Genomic DNA, 16,723 nt, shown 5'->3' with positions numbered 1-16,723 from the left:
TGCCTCACTTTCTTTGGCAGGGGCTCCCAGAGAAGGACCTCTGAAGATGATCTTAGGGTCCAGGCAGGTACATATGGGAGGAGGAGATCCTTCAGATAACCTGGCCCCAAGCCATTTAGGGCCTTGAATGTTAATACCAGCACTTTGAATCCAGCTCAGACATGGACTGGCAGCCAGCGCAGCTAAAGAAGTGCTGGTGTAATGTGATCTTGTTGGCCAGTCCCCATTAACAATCTCACTACCCTGTTTTGGACCAGCTGAAGTTTCCATACTGTTTTCAAAGGCAGCCCCACGTATAACACTTTGCAGTAATCCAAACAAGAGGTTATCAGAGCATAGATAACTGTAGCTAGGCTATCTCTGTCCAGATAAGGGTGTAGCTGTGCAAATAAGACTTTTATTATAAGTCTATGCATATTGACTTTAAAGTGTGCCTTTCCTCAGAACTGAACTTTAATTGTGGGATTGGCAAGATTGTGCAGACTGGACTTGGAGGTCCGTGCCAGAGATTAAGCTCTGGACACGCAGGTAAGATTCAACTCAAGTTTATTCGTGTACAACAAAGGCAGCTCTGTCATCCCAGAGGCAGCCCAGATCAACACTCACCAGTTACATTTATAATCATAATGTGGCTAAATAAGTGACGTCAGCCAAACCTAGCACGCATGTCTGCTCATTATCAACTAAACTTTTACTGGACCCCCCCCCAGCTTCTTCTCTCAGCGCCCTGTAACTTTTTGCAAGGACAACGATTCCTAGGTCTGGGGTGAGTTGCTTTGGAAACAAGATAACTTATCTTTACTGTCCTAACAGTTTCTTCTTTTGTACGAAAGAAACAAAGACAACAATTATAGGCTTTTGAGGAATCTGCCACGTAGGCATGAAAAAGCCAAGATGACATGGCCTTGCCTTAGTTATTTTCCATATTCCCTCATTTGATCCAATAGGAGCTGAATTCTTCATACTGGATCACCTACAGAGTGCTGTCAGCCCACTGCTTCAGCAGTTCTTTCCGATTTTCTACCTCTTCCTGTGGCAAGCCTTGATACATAGCAAGAAATTGCTGGCTAACTTGCCTTTTTATACAAGACGTAAAGCATGCAAAGATACAGGGTAAGAACAATACCACAAATAGAATACCCAACACAACGAGAAAGTCTTGCCTCAAACAGGCAAGGTTTGGGATCCATCCGGTTAGCCAATCTATAGGATTCCATCCTTTCCAGGCTTGTATAGGTACATGCTCTACTTCCCTAATGTCTGCTGCCAATTGTTTTACAATTTTTTCATTGTCATCAATCTTTAGACAACAGTCAGACCAATTAAATTTTCCCCACAGGCCTCCTTCAGCTGCCCGCAGATAGTCTAAACCCATTCTGTTCTGGATGATGGCTTCCTGCATTTGAGTCATCTGAGTAGCAATCAGGCCTAAGGCATCTGCAGTATGGCTGGCAAATACTTCAACTACTGCTTGTAGCCTGATAAGTCTACTGGTGAGATATGTCAAATCTCGAGCTACTATATTGGGTTCAAAGACAGCGGGACTTACCCCAAAACAGTCCATCTTTACGGGTGCTTTTAAAACAGAATATTTCCAATGTAGGAATGACAGACCACCATGTGTGAGCATTTGGAAACCCCAAATCCTTTCAAGCGCTGTTATCTGACTTTAAAGGAACCAGGGGGCTTGCCAAGTTAGCTGCACTCAAAGGTTTGGCCTCCCAGGGCATTGGAGCCGAGGTAGCCTTAGAGGCCACTAAATAGATCCAACAGTCTGAAAGTGCAAAGGTTTGCTGGATGCTCTGAGTTATACTCAGAACGCTACTTGGGGAAGGATCAGTCTGTAATACTAGCTCACGAGGACTACCTATACAAGAAGATAGAAGGTAGATTAAAACAACACGTCCAAACATTCTGCCAATACAAGCTTTTCTCCAACATGCATGCTGTAACGCTTAATCCTGCTAGCAACCCAAATTCAACTATTACCTAGTATCACCATATAGGATCAATTTTTATTACTTTCTTTTGATTTTAAATTTCAAAGGTTGATCCTGCTGGTTATAATATTCAATCACCCACTGAGGTTGTGGGTAGGCCCTTAGGTAGTCTGGCAGAGCTGACCAAACCCTGTCAGATGATGGGGCTTGTGCAGCTTCCCAATGGTTCACTGCATGTGTGAGTTGTGAAAAGTCAGACAGGTGAAATGATGAAATGGTTTCAAAACTGGTGAAATCAGAGGTGTAGGAAATGGTGGTATCCTGAGGCTGCTTGAGCAAAGGTGGCTGGGAGGGGACCTTTGAGCAAAGGTCCCCTCCCAGCTTGCCCAGGCATCTTCCCCTTTTATGCCACCAGTGCCTTGGACTCAGGTTGCAAGCTCCTAGTCTTCCCAGCATCACTGGTGGTTCAAGTGCAAAGACTGCAAGTGGAGCCCTACACTATTCAGCAGGATAGACCTGGCAATCCCTCCTCACTGGGGGAGGGGGGAGTGGGCACAACCAACTCTCTTCCACCCCTTAGCAGTGGCCAGGTCCTTGGCAGGGAATTTGCAAGAATTGTCGGTCAGATACCTGAGCTCTTCCACCTTCAGTTCCTATTCCAGGGCCACCAGTTAAAGTGGCACTGAGAAAAAGGCACTGAACTCACTCAAACTAGCTCTCATATTCGTAGAATATTTATAGAATCTATTTGTGGTGATTGTTAATGGAGTATCCACACATTGGGGTCCTCTTCCTCCTCCTTCATCCCATCACTCCTGCTGTTGGGACAGCAAATTCTGCAGCACTGACTTACAGGCAGGCAGGGCCTGGTGGGCATCTTGGCATGTCATCATAGGTGCACTGGTGCCTGCATGTGCTGCATTGGCAGTACCAGACCTGGGCCCTCTGGAATGTGTTAATGCCCTACTTCCACCCAGCTCCAATCTAATCAAAGCCTCAGAGCACATGTATTTATTAGCTTCCTAAAAGGAAAAGCCACTATCAGCCATGCTGCTATCAACCTTAAAAACTTTTGAGATACTTGAAAATGAAAGATGCTTAGAACCATGTGAATCGGGGCGGGGGGGGGGGACCTTTTAGACCTGTACTGGTCTAAAACCTTTTGACAGGCAGTATAATATGGCATTTGTCAAAGGAGTCTTCTCTTTCTCTTTTTAAAACTGTTTAGGGTGCAATCCTATGCATGTTTAGATGGAAAAACAGTCTTACAATCCCCAGCATTCCCCAGCCAGTCCAAATATGCATAGGAGTACACCTTTAAGAGAGCAATCCTATGGCCACTAGACAGTGTCTAGAGGGCCATAGGATATACTCTCTTCCAGAAAACAACCTCAGAGCCTGTGCTCCAAGGTCAGTTCCCAGGAAACCGACCTCCCCCACGTCCGCGCTGCCTTGGAGGAAGCATGGAGAAGCCCCATCCTCCGCACTCGCAAGAGGAGTGCAGAGCGATGGAAAAGGGGCGGGGCTGGGGGCGTTCTGGGGCAGGGAGAGCGAAGCTGCGTTTACAACACATCCTATGTGCCGTACACGCAGCCTCCTCTCCCGGTCAGCCCCCCGCAGCTAGACAGCCGACAACAGCTGCCTAGTGGAAAATAACAGTGCAGGAGAGGTGCAGAGGGAACAATCCCCCCGTGCCTCTCCTGCCTTGCTTAGGATAGGTGGTCGCCTCTGAGGTTGGAGGCAGCCGCCTATCTTGATAGGATTGCGGCCTAATTCTTTTTACCAGATTTGGAAATATTGTATTTCATTTGACAAACAATACTAAAACTAGCTAAATAATGAATAAAAGTAGTACTAGTAGTAGTAGTACTTGTTATTATTATTATTATACGTTTCCTCCAAAAAATACCATTTTACACTACCAGGCAAAATATATTTTATCATTTATTAGAATATGCATTATAATTTTATTCTGCTGAATATAAATGAGTTTGTATAAAGTCATATAAAATAAAGTACTTTTCTTTAAGTTTAAATATAATGTGATGTCTGGTATCTATTAAAATAAAACAATTTACTATTTAATTGCAATGCTGTGTCTTGGCACATTTTAACCAACTGTCTATTCATGTTCAGCTCATAATTCTGTTTTAGATTTGAATACTAGTCTGACCCATACATCCATTTTCAAAAGCAGGGATCAGAATGTGAAATATTGCAATGCTATTCCTTAGTTGAATGATGTAGTGCAATTAAAGATGGTGTTCATATTCAAGACACAATTCTACATTTCAGGTTCAAATCCCAATTGTACCTCCTTGTTTTCAAGAAGACTCTATGTACTTTATTACATAGTTCTCCATTTCAGGTTCTAACACCAGCTTGACAAATAAGCCAATTTTTATGTTGCGGGGAGAGAATGTACCACACAGTACAAACATACTGAAACACCACGTCTTCCCTGAGCATAGTTATATCACAATAAAACCTTTACAGACAACACTTGACTCCACAGCCATTTGATGTGCAACTAATTAATGCATTAATGCCTCCCCATCACTATTCTTCTACTTATTATTTATGAACCTTTGTGGAAAGCCATTCCTGCTTCTCAAGTAGGAGGGCTCAAGATTTTGACTACGGAGTTACCCTAACTGGCCCTTATTTGTTTTGGGAGTTTGGTAACAACTATTGCTGCATTCAGAACTACTGACGGCCTTTGCCCCACAATAAAGATAAAGTATGCTTCACCACCTGCTCATGTGACGGTCAGCTTGTTTTTGACATCAATATCTTAAGATTTGACAAGCCTTTCCTGCCTTGCACCTGGTGGTTTCATAAGCAGAGGTGTAGTATCAATTTCAGCAGTTTGGGGAATATGCCATTAATTAGCTGTGGGTGCTTGCACAGGGGGAACCTTTCCTTTCCTTAGGTGTATTGGCATTCAAAATTGTCTTTTGTCTGGGCAGGAGTGGTTTCATCTAAAGTCAGATTATAAATAATATTTTCAGCACCTGGCATATTAATTTACCTTTATCTTCTGTATTAGGGCTAAAGCTTTTCTCACCTTAAACAACATACAAAGGATAGTGTAGCTTTTTTTAAAATGGGTGAAATATGTACCCCATGTTTTACTAGCTTATCTCAATGGTTGAGCCAGTCTTGAGTGTGGGAGGAGCTTTTTGGATTCATGTTTTGTTTGCTTTGAGGATACCTGATGCAGTGGTTAAGGTTGTCAACATTGTTTTTTGGCAGAGTTCCTATGCCTTTAAGTTACAATAGGGAGGAAATCAGCTGGTGAAGCTTTCCACATCATTGCATCTCCATGCCAGGAAAAAAGTTCAGCAGCTGAATGTCCATCAGTTACCACCAGTGAAATTCACAGCAGCCTGCCTACCCCCGCCCCCGGGGCGGGGGGGAAGAGCCGTTAATAATCCTAGCAAGGACACGGTATTCCCTTAGTAGAAGACCTCATGAAAGAAGTTAGATTAAAATGAGTATTTAATTAAAAACTTAAAAGCAATAAATATTAACTCCTTTATTGATACATTAATAAATTACTTAAATTAAATTGGATTAGAACTAAGGCAAGTTAAACAAATGTAATGTTAAACAAACAAATGGAAGTTCCATGGGACTTCCAGGGCAACCTTGTACATGTTTACACGGAAGTCAATCCCACTCTGCCCATGCCGCTTACTCCCTAGTAAGTGTGTATAGGGCTGCAATTGCGCAGCCCGATCCTGTGCATGCAACGTCAAAGTAACTTCCCCTGAATTCTTGCTTCAAAGTACGTGGCGCTTCAGGACCAGGGCCTCACAGCGCAAGTCTATACACGCCTACTCAGAAGTCAGCCCCCCTGAGTTCCCAGGTAAGCATGCGGAGAAGATTGTAGGCCCGTCCGTCAACCCACCCATCCATCGCGACGGACCTCCTTTTCCCAGCTGCGCGCTCTGGATGGCGACCAGCCGTCGCTGACTCCTGCGCGCGCAAGCAGACCGGCGGGGCCGCTGATTGGCGCCCAGCTGCGTGTGGCCCCGTCCAATGGGGCTCTTGCGCGGTGCATAAAAGCTCCTCCGGGCACCCGCTCCCTCGTCGCTTTCTCTCTCCCCCGCTGCTCGGCGTTGTGTCTCGCGCTGCCGCGCATCCTCTTGGGTAGCATGGGGCGCCCTAGGCTCCGGCTGCTGCTGCTCCTCCTGGCTGCCGCGGGCAGCAGCTGGTGTCGTTTGTTCCCTGGCACAGGTGAGCGGCTGGTGGGGCTGTCAGTGGTCACGTGGGGCTTTGGGGCGGGAGGGGGCCTAGGGCTGAGGGTGTCTGCTTTGCCTGGCACCCCCTCCTGGAAATAGCTCGCTGTGCAAGTAGCTACATGGACCTCCAGTGAATGCTTGTTGGGAGGATGTTTCTTTAATTTTTAGGACTTGTTTCTGAGCAAATACAACGATGGCTGTTCTGTGTTGGCTAAATAAACCTCCGGGCACCAACAGGCTGTGTAAATTCCTGAACACCAATTGCAGAGGGGCAAATGGAGGTCTGTTGCCTGCTTGTGGGCTTCCTGAAAATATCTGAATTGCCACAGTGGGAAAATTCCCTGAGGGGCATAGCCCTGTGTTAGTCTGTTGTGGTAAAAACAACAAAGAGCCTTGTGGCATCTTAAAGATTCATACATTTGTTCTGGGGTAAGCTTTTGTGGACTAGAGTCCACTTCGTTAGATGAACAAAGTGTATCTGATAAAGTGGCCATGAAAGTTTATGCCAGAATATGTTTCTTAGCCTTTAAGGTGCCACAAGTCTCAGGGGATGCTGGACTTAACTGACCAGCCTTCCTCAAACCTTGTGCCCTCCAGATGTGTTGGATTACAACACCTGTCATCCCCAGCCACGGGTGGGAGTTGTTCTCTGAAGGGTGTTGAGGAAGGCTATGATAGATGTTTGGGCTGTTCTGCAGCAGGGCTCTCCAGATCATGAAGTTCTCCATAGCAATTCTGGATGCCAAGCAAGTCTTGGATCCTTGGGCATTCCTCCTCATCCTGTAGCACAGCTTTCCCCCAACCTGGTGCTCTCTAGATGTTTTGGACTTCAACTCCTATCAGCCAGCATAGCCAATGGCCAGGAATCCTGGGAGTTGAAGTCCAAAAAATCTGCAGGGCACCAGGTTTGGTAAGGCTGCTGTAGCCTTTGTAATCTGCTGTGTGGGCTGCACAGTCTGTTTCTGACTATAGGCTTTTGCTTCTACAGATGGAACCTCATGTAGTGCCTCTCTGCAAGCTGTTTGTGGAGACAAGTGTATTCCTTTGGCATGGCTTTGTAATGGAGAGCAAGAATGTCCTGATGGGTCAGATGAGCACTGTGGTAAGTCTTTCAGAGCCAACTGATAAGGCTGTTAGCTGCTGAGAGTCCCTCTTTAGAGGCAAAGATGGAATACTTCTAATAAACATTTTGGAGTGACTTGGCAATGGCTCATATTGTTCCATGGATACCCACTTCCTCAGGTGGAAAAAGGGTCCAGGGGCAGCCTCATCTACACAGCTGGATTCCTTGTTGGAAAGCTATCTGGTGTCTCTGTGATTTTGTTTGTAAATGCAGATTTTCTGTTCTGTTGCAAATACACAAATTGAGCAGGGACACCAGGGCTGAATCTACACATAGCAGTTTTACCATTATCGTACTGCAATGATAACTATTGGTGCGCATGACACCAATGCATGCCAATAGTTATCACTGCAGTATGGTAATGGTAAAACTACTATGTGTCCATTCAGTCCAGACATCATGCTAATCAGTCGCCCTTAATTTGAACACCATGCTCTAGGAATATGTGCCTGCTTCAGTTGCTTTTTGCCAGCCAGTACATTTTTAGCTACTTAGATTCAAACTACCAAACTTTCTCCAACCCCTAACCAAGCAGTTCTGGAGCAATTAGCAGTCCCCAGCTGGTAAATCTTCTCGTAACCTCTAGTGTCTCTTCGACTTCCATATCTGTATAAATGCCTAGTCTCTTCACTTGGCACAACCGTAGCCCCATGTAAACAGCCCAGATTTTCTGGACGCCTCGCATAGCTCCATGCAACTAAGGGCCAAATTACACATGTGAACCATCAATAGGTAAGTGAGGTTTTATTAAAAGCTGCTGGGGATAGAGAGGGCTGAGCTGGATCGGAGTGGCAGGAGAGGGGTGTTCAACCATTTCCCTGATATAAATCTGCCCCTCCCCCAGCTGCTGCTTGTCCTATTGGGCGGGGGAGGGGGATGTCACAAGTCAAGTAGCCAATTAACAAAACAACTTCAGTCAGGAAAGCAAGAGGTGATCGGAGTCAAGCTTGGATGACGGTGAACATGGAATTATCTGAACAAAGGTGTATTAATGTGCAAACGCTGCAGTCATTCCTAACACCTCTCTTTCCTGAAGAGGAAATGTCAAATGTAGAGACAATGCAAAATCGTGAACTTATAATGTTCACAATACATATTTTAGCTGACTGCTTTCTTCATGCTCATCGGTTTGTATGATTGACAGTCCTGGAAGCTTAAGCAGGATCTATGGCATAAGTGCCCCAAATGGCACAGGCAGGCACAAAATGTTAGTGGCATGCCTGGACAGGAGCCAGAGGGCTGCTGGACCAGGCCTGTACTCCTGCTTGTTTGCTTCATGGAGCCAACAGCAGACCAAACTGCTCCAAGGCACGGGTAGCTGCATATGTACTATAGCTCACACTTCCCCAGACTGGTTCCCTCCAGATGTTTTGGACTACAACTCCCAGCATTCCTGAGCATTGGCCAGGCTGGCTGGGGCTGATGGGAGTTAACATATGGAATATCTGGAGGGTACCAGGATGGAGAAGGCTGTCCTATGTTAATAAGGTCATCCTGGGAAACTATCCTATAGACAGCCTTTCTTAAATGGGAAGAGTTTAAGTGAAACGTATTCAACTTGTTTTAACTTTTTTCTCTTCAGATGAAGAATGTCATGGTGACCCAAATGTATGGCAGTGCAACGATGGAAAGTGTGTTGCTGCTACCTGGCTTTGTGATGGTGCCCGTGATTGCATGGATGGCTCAGATGAAAAAAACTGTTGTATGTACCAAGTTTTTAAAAAAATATTTTTACAATTGCCGGGTAGCTGGTGAAGCCAGGTGTCTCTGCGTGCAGCGCAGCTGATGCCAGCACTTGCTTTTCTTTCAATAGCACAGTTCTTGTCTGCATGAAGACTTGTTCAGGATAACGTCTGGTGTAGAAGCTGCCAAGCCAAGGCCAACTTCTACTCCCGCATCAGCCTTCCCTTTTGTTAAGATTAGCTGGGCAGTCCTTGTTTTGGGTGCCAGTCTCTTCTGATGCAAGGGCTACAATCCTATGCAGGCTTGGGAGTAAGGTTCACTGAACCTGGTGGACTCACTTCAGAGCAAACATACATAGGACTAGGTTGCATGTCTTGGAACCTGTTCGGTAGTCCTACTGCAGCTGTGTGGATCAGCCTACCAGCGTCTCTAGCTAAGGGATGAGTAGGAGTTCTCTTGATCAAAAGCCTTCTTAAAGGCTGCTGTCCTGTTTGCTCTTGATAAACAGATGGCTTTTAATTGGCTTTAGTGGTTTGTGTAGTTTCACACAGGTAAGAGGAGTTGAGACTAACACACAGGCATTCAACAATACTTAGGAAATTGTAGGCAAATACCTGCTGTAGCCAATCGACTGTCATTACAGGAAGGCAGGATACAAACTTTTAAAATAGTGGAGAAGAATCATAGTTACACTAACCGAAGTTCTGACTGTATTTCTGATACTTGGCTTAATGTCAAGACCTTAAAAATTCCCCTTTTTTCCAAGCCAAGTCATAGGCTGGTTATATTCAAGATGTACCTATCTAAAATCCAATTGTGGGAAACGGGTAATGGGGATGCAAAGTACCAGAACTGGGGAGCAACTTCTGAATGTTGGTGTCAAGGCACTTTTTCTGGATCCTGGATGTTCAGCATGCCCCTGAGCTGCGCCTGAGCTGCGCCTGACCCCCACTCACTTTCTCCTTGCCCCAGCCATACCTGAGTGGCTATGGGGCAAGCTGTAATGGAATGCCACTCCATTACAGCCACTCAAGTATAGTAAGAATTTATTACAGTCAATTGACCAGCAAAATAAATTTACAACATGACACAAAATCCATAGAAAATAATTATTGAACTAAGGAAGAGGACATAGCACAAATTATACATAATAAAACCTCACATTAAGGCCTGGTATATTTTAATCACTACTGCACAGAATTTGGCAATGTTAAGAATGATATGTGCTTTTATGTCGGAAAGAAGTAAATAAAGGTAAAAGGTATCTGGGCGTCCTGGCAATTTAACTAAAAAAGGTTCAATAAAACTTTTACGTGCATCCCAATAAAAAGACAGTATAGGAGAACATGAGACACTGTTTCAGTCTCCCCTGATCCACATTGGCACTTTAGTTCACAATAAGGAACTTTTCTATCTGCTTTCAAGGACAGCTGAGGGAAGTGAGTTACCTCAGGCTAATGTAAAGGCTCTGTGATATCTTTGAACTGAGAATGTAACAAGGTACTTTGCCGAATTAAAAGGCCAGAGCACTCTATCGTATAGGCCGGGATTGGGGATTGATCCTAAATCATGCTGATGGTCTACATGGGCAAGATGTTGTCTAAGTAGCCCCCTGGCTGCCTCTTATCCCATCGGGATGAGGTTGTCAGGGGAAAAGCTGTAGGACTGTGGCTTTGGATATAGTTTATTGGACCATGAGGATTGAAAGCTATTGTAAAGAATTAACAGGGCAAGGCCAACTGGAGAAGAAAAAAACTGCAGCTAGATGTTAAAAATTGCAAGCCAGGCCCTGGTTTCAACCTTTTGAAGTCCAGCCTCCAGATGCAGAATTGCATTGGAAAGGCACCGTGGCACTTGGAGGATGGCCCTCAGAAATTTAGATTGAACTACTTCAAGGGTGGAAAAAGTGCAATATGGTCCAATTTGTACACCGTACAAAAATTGGGTTGTCCCTTTGGCCTTAAAAAGCTTTAGTGCTACCAGAATGTAGTAGGGATGTTGGAGAATTCCGCCACGGACTCCAGTGAGGCCAGATTCTTTAGAATTCAGCCCCCCAGAGTCCGTGGCGGAATGGACTACCCCCCTGCCATCCCCCGAAATCCCCGGAACGGACCTACCTGGCGGCGGCTCTGGGTCGTCTTCTGGGCTGCTGCGGCCACAAATGGCGGCTGTTGTAGCAGCCGCCATTTGCGTCCCTGCTTTAGCCGTGATAGGCTACATAAATATATACGTAGCCTATCACGGCCTAGCGTAGGGACGCAAGTGGCGTCCCCTATGCAGGACGCCATTTGTGTCTGCAGCAGCCCAGCAGCAGATGGAGGCCCTGCTGTGGATCGGCCCGGCCAGCAGCTCCATGGATTGGCCGCAGAGTGGAGCCGGCCGGGCAGGATTCCGGGGGGGAGGACAGCATCGCCTCTCCCCCGTTGAGGATTCCGGGGGGAGGACCCAGATTGCCTCCCCCCTGCGGACCCCAGTGGAGCCAGGTAAGTGGGGTTTCATACACCCCTAGAATGTAGTGGCTGCCTCTAGTGTGAATTTTTTTTAATATAGCACAGACACTCCTATGGGCTGACTGGCTGACAAAGTCTGCATGTGCCTTCCATCCTCCATTGGCTTGGAAGACAACTCCGCTTCTTGGCCTTTTGGCTAAGATAGCTACTCAGGTGTGTCCCGTCCATACCTGAGTGGCTGTGGGGCAAGCTCTTTCCCGGTAGGTGAGTCAAAATGCTGGCCAGGGATGCTGGCTTCTCCTGGGCTTCTGTTAGTGGCTTACAGAGTGCTAGAGGCTGATAGTGATTGGCCTAAGAGTACTCTGCTCCAAAATGTAGGGCCATCAGGGGGCTCCCTTACTTTCCCTGTTGCCAACACCCAACTGCATGACTTCCTAAGAGGAAGCTCTACTGAAGGCTAGTTTGCCCCTTTGTTGCAACTCTCCTACTAAGCACTTTAAGAATTACATGATGCGTATTCTGTTAGGGCAAGGTGAAGGCAAATGGTTTCTATAACGAACAATCCCTTTAATCAAAAGGGAGATAGTGGCATGCAAGGTCCCCAGCTGCACTGTTAGCCGAAACTCTAGTGGCGTAAGCTACTTGCATGCTAGGGAGAAAGAGTCCTCTGGCAGGAAAATGACCTTCATCCCTAAATGACCTCTTCCCGATGAACAGTTCAATGGTCTCGTATGCCATACGCTCCTCTGCTTCTTTCCTTAATGTTGAACGCATAAAACAGCCTTGCATAGAGTAAGGCCACCCTGGGATCCTTGCAAGGAAGGGTAGGATCTAAATATCAATAAAATAAAGGCCCATTGGTTCACCTGGCCCAGTTTTTCCTAAGGTCTTACTTGGAGATCTTTCCTACTCCCTCTGAACATGGGACCTTATGCCATACAGCTACAGCCCCTCTTTGCTATTGCAGACCAGACCACACTTTTGTCTCCTGTTGGAGTAAGGTGTAGTGCTTCCTGGTCCAACCCTTAAAAAAAAAACCTGTCTCCTAGTGGGAGGAAGTCAGAGCACCGCAGAGTTGAGATGAGAGCACTGACCACAGGAACAAGGTGAGGACAAAACCATCCATTCTGATGCTATAATATAATTGCAGTTTGTGCAGAGAAAAAAATCCCATGCCGAGGAAGTTATCAATGTATCGACCCATGGGAAATGTGTGATCAGCATAAGGACTGTGACGATGGTTCGGATGAAGCAAACTGTCCCCTGCATAGTTGCCTGGCTGGACAGTGGCAGTGTAAGAACAAAGTGTGCGCTATGGAGGACTGGAGATGTGATGGTATTGACAACTGTGGAGACCGCTCAGATGAAGAAGTCTGTGGTAAGCAGATTAGACTACTTTGAGACATGCACAGGTGCCACTTAACCCACATGTTAAAATGCTGCATCTCAAACTCTTACTTGAGACATGCAGTATAGACCTTTGGAGTAGCTTGCTGTGATGAGTTAACAGCAGATAGGCTGTCAGGCTGCAAAGTTTAGTAGATGGACTGGATTAGTCAATTTAAAAATGCTTAACTAGGCAGCAGTCTTCTAAAATTAATTGCAAAAACTGCCTCCAGGAGGATACCTACTATCTGCAGTGTTCCACACAGCCAAGGAATGGTTAAATTGGGGTCCACCACCACTGTAGACAAAGATTTAACTGGGTTTCCTCATAAGATGCATTCTATTTTATTTATAAAAATGCAGCACATTTCATTCAAACTTGGCCTAAGACACTGACTGCTGTGAGTGGGCATCTGAAAACTTCAGTGTATTTATTCATATGCAGCCTCTAGTTGTATATCATCAACTAAGATGTGTCTAGCTGGATGCCGGCCCTAATAGTCAAGCAGTGTTGGTAACTGCACCGTGTTCTCAGCTGTACCAATAATTGCAGTTGGCATCACTGCTGTACTGAGGAGTCCAGGGCATCAAGGGCCATATATCCAATACTGAAACTGTTTAAGTTGAAATGGTTAAAACTTGAGCAGCAGCTTGACCAAATTTCATGTGAAGCATTACTAGTGGCTGGATTACAAAACAGGTTACATTACAATCCACTTGACCAACATGTGAATATTCATTCCAGGGAACTGGAAGCATGATGCAACCTTAGGCAAGTCTGACTGAAAGCCATTAGTACTTGGCCAGCAACAGGGCAGGCTGTACCATTAGGTGGAACGAGGCAGCTCTCTTGGGCAGTAAATGCTAGGAGGTAGTGAGATACTGGATGACATGGCCTACCCTGCACCCCTTCAGCTAGCTTGCTGCCCTCAGGTGTGGTGGCGAACGCTACCCTGTCACAAGCGTATTGAAGTAAGATTCAACTGCCGGTCTGGTCAGCTTCTGTACATGGAATGAGAGGAGGACACCATCTTGTCCTTTGCCTCAGGCAGCAAAATAACTTGAGGTGGCCCTGGCCAGCAAGATTACTTGCATTGGCCTATTCTATCTGGAAATATGTTGGCAACAACTAACATGTGCGTTTTAACAGTGTGCATAATTCTAACTAACTTGGACTTTTGAATACAGCTTCCTGCCCAGAAGGAATGGCCAACTGTGATAAGGGCAAATGCATTCTGGAATCTCTAATGTGCAATGGAGTAGCAGACTGTTTAGATGGCACCGATGAACCCAGTACTTGTGGTAATGGAACGCTTTAATAGCTTAAACTGTTAACACAATGCTCCATGCAGCAGAACTGACACCTTTAAACAGTTGTATTAATTCCTGTTCTATGCATCTAGGCAAAAAATGCTCTCTAAACAATGGAGGTTGCATGGAGAAATGTACTGAGACATCTTGGGGAGTGAGGTGTTCATGTGGTCCTGGATGGAATCTTCATGCTAATGGTCAAAATTGTACAGGTATGAGTAAAATAAAATGGGTATTCCTTATTACTAGAGAGAGAGCTTGCAAAACTTCAACCAGTACAGATATGTTGCAAAAGGCCTTGAAATGTCAGGACACTTGAGCTGACAAAGTAAAGACATAGTATGTTATTAAAGAATAGCAACTGCATTTCATAACTTGCTGGACATAACTTGCAGAGATTCACCTGTTATACATGCTTAGTTGCTGTAGCTTTTCAGTTTATACAGTGTACTAGTCAGTGTATGAGGCAATATAGAGTAGTCTCTGGAAATATGTAACTACATCTATTGCCAGGAGGCCAGTGGAAGTTTCTCTGGCTGCTCAAAATGTGGGATCCAACTATTTTGGCAGAGGACATGTCAGTTCTATAGCAGAACCTATATCCATGCCTAGAATGTAGCTGGCAAACTGCTGTCTGGCATTGAGGGGCAGGTAACAGCTGGTCCACCTTTGTGTCAGATAACTTTAGTAACCTGAACCATACTTCCTCCTATTGGCTGGCTTGTACAGCTTTCCTAAATGGGTGCACTTAGTTGTGGGGGGAAGGTTCCTTTAAGCAACATAAGTAGATGCCCCTTTTATGAGATATTAAGGCTAGTGTGCTGTCCCCACTAAGTGATCAGGATAGTGTAATGTAAGAAGGTAGTAATATCTCCAGGTAGTACTACATGGCCACGAGTGTACTGATATTAGAGCTCCAGTCTATGGGAACTTCTGCGTATACCACTTGCTCTACTTGTTTATTGCAGATGTTGATGAGTGTGCAATGGCATACAGTCCTTGTAGTCAGTTGTGCAAGAACACAGTAGGTTCTTTTACCTGTGATTGTGTCCAAGGATACCACCTCTCCAGTGGAACTACTTGCAAGGCTGCAGGTAAGCCTTCAATTTACATGCAGCATGGATTTTGACTCTGAATGCTGAAGAAAAATAAGACCGCCTGGCAGAAGTTGGTACTTGTAAGCACTTCTGTAGAGGTGGTGGCACAATTTAATGCTTAAAGTAGACAGCTTTTAGTGGCACCTCAGGCAGCAAATCTCCACTTAAGCCCCTACTTTGTGAAATGTGCATCTCCTTGAGTGTCTTAGGTAGGACCTTGTTCTTGCTTAAGCAGCCCCAGGTGTAATTGGAAGTGTCCCTGGGCAATCAGTTAGGAACAGCATCTGTTATGATGTCAGGCAAGTTGAATTGCTGTGCCACTTCAGTACTATATGAGTTTAGGGATACTGGAGAAATCTGCAATGGAATCAAATGAGTTTGGATTTCTATGAATTTGGCCCATGGATTGTGCAGCAGAGCAGCTTTTCCTGAGTCTCACAGATTCCGCAGACTTGCAGACTGTTTTTTTTTTTAACTTTCTGGAATTTTACACAAATTTAATTGTACAAAAATATGTAAAATAAAAAAGGCTGAAAATGCACATTTCCCCCATAGACTAAAGCATGAAAATGCATATTTTGGGGAGTATTTGCACATTTGGGGGGGATTTGCCAATTTGTGCAAGTGTGAATTTGCACAAATTCAGGAAATAGGAAAAAATCCGATTCCTCCAGTGAGCAGCCAACAGAATGAAAGGGACCTGACAATCCACAAAATGCAGATGAAATGGATTTTACAAAATCCGTACATCCCCGCATGAGCTATTTGTGTAGCCCTGTCCTGGCAAAACTAAAGGTACACAAGGTGTCACCTTGGGTCTATATGGCCAAAGCAATTAAATCCAGCCAGTGGCTCAATATAACAGGCTGTGAAACATTCTAAATAATCTCTCCTGTGGCTTTAAACCTTGGAGAACTAAACCTCATGACAAATCCTACTTCTATGCAAATACCCTACTTGCTTCTTGCAAATGCAGTTGAAATCAAGTATAGGGTCACTGGAGCTCCAGGGCTGAACTGTGGTAATGGCTGCCACTAGAAAAAGGTAGGATATACCAACTTCTTAAAGACACTGGCAGTTGTGTAACTAGGGTGGGGATGCAGCATAGACTTTTGGCCAGAAATACAGAGTGCTGTATTTCTGGCTTTAGTTCTGCTTTAGTTCTGCCCAGGGCACATAATTCCATCAATAGATGGTAAGCATGAGGCTTAGTGTGAGGGGCTCTCATCACCAGCCAGCATCAGAAAGCTTAACCATTTTTGTTCTGATCAGTGACCCGTGGTATATCAAATTAAACTGGCCAGCCTGAAGTGCAGATGGCAGGCCCAGCTAACAACTCCGACCCCCAAATTCAGAACAAGGTTATACCAACCCAACTTGTCCCATGTTTTCATAAGTACCTGGGACTTATAGCCAGCTGTTTCATTAATGGAATTGATAATACATCATACTGGATTTAATCTGGATAAACACTATGGATCCTTTA

The 16,723-nt window shown here is 45.1% G+C and overlaps 1 protein-coding gene across 1 annotated transcript in view; it reads left to right on the top strand.

The window, feature by feature from the left end:
• Positions 1-12,757: 12,757 nt before the first annotated feature.
• The window catches only part of LOC146352852 (low-density lipoprotein receptor-related protein 2-like), a 41,671-nt gene continuing 37,705 nt past the window's right edge, over positions 12,758-16,723 (top strand). The window contains exons 1-4 of the mRNA XM_084829687.1: positions 12,758-12,821; positions 14,018-14,131; positions 14,233-14,352; positions 15,109-15,234. Coding sequence (XP_084685813.1) covers positions 12,758-12,821; positions 14,018-14,131; positions 14,233-14,352; positions 15,109-15,234 — 424 coding nt within the window. The remainder of the gene's footprint in view (positions 12,822-14,017; positions 14,132-14,232; positions 14,353-15,108; positions 15,235-16,723) is intronic.

The sequence above is a fragment of the Heloderma suspectum genome, chromosome 2, assembly GCF_057233095.1.
Source record: "Heloderma suspectum isolate Gila_16-S chromosome 2, 16-S_ref, whole genome shotgun sequence".
Classification (NCBI taxonomy): Eukaryota; Metazoa; Chordata; class Lepidosauria; order Squamata; family Helodermatidae; genus Heloderma; species Heloderma suspectum.
Note: the sequence above shows the minus strand (reverse complement) of the source record. Positions and strands in the feature narration are given on the sequence as shown.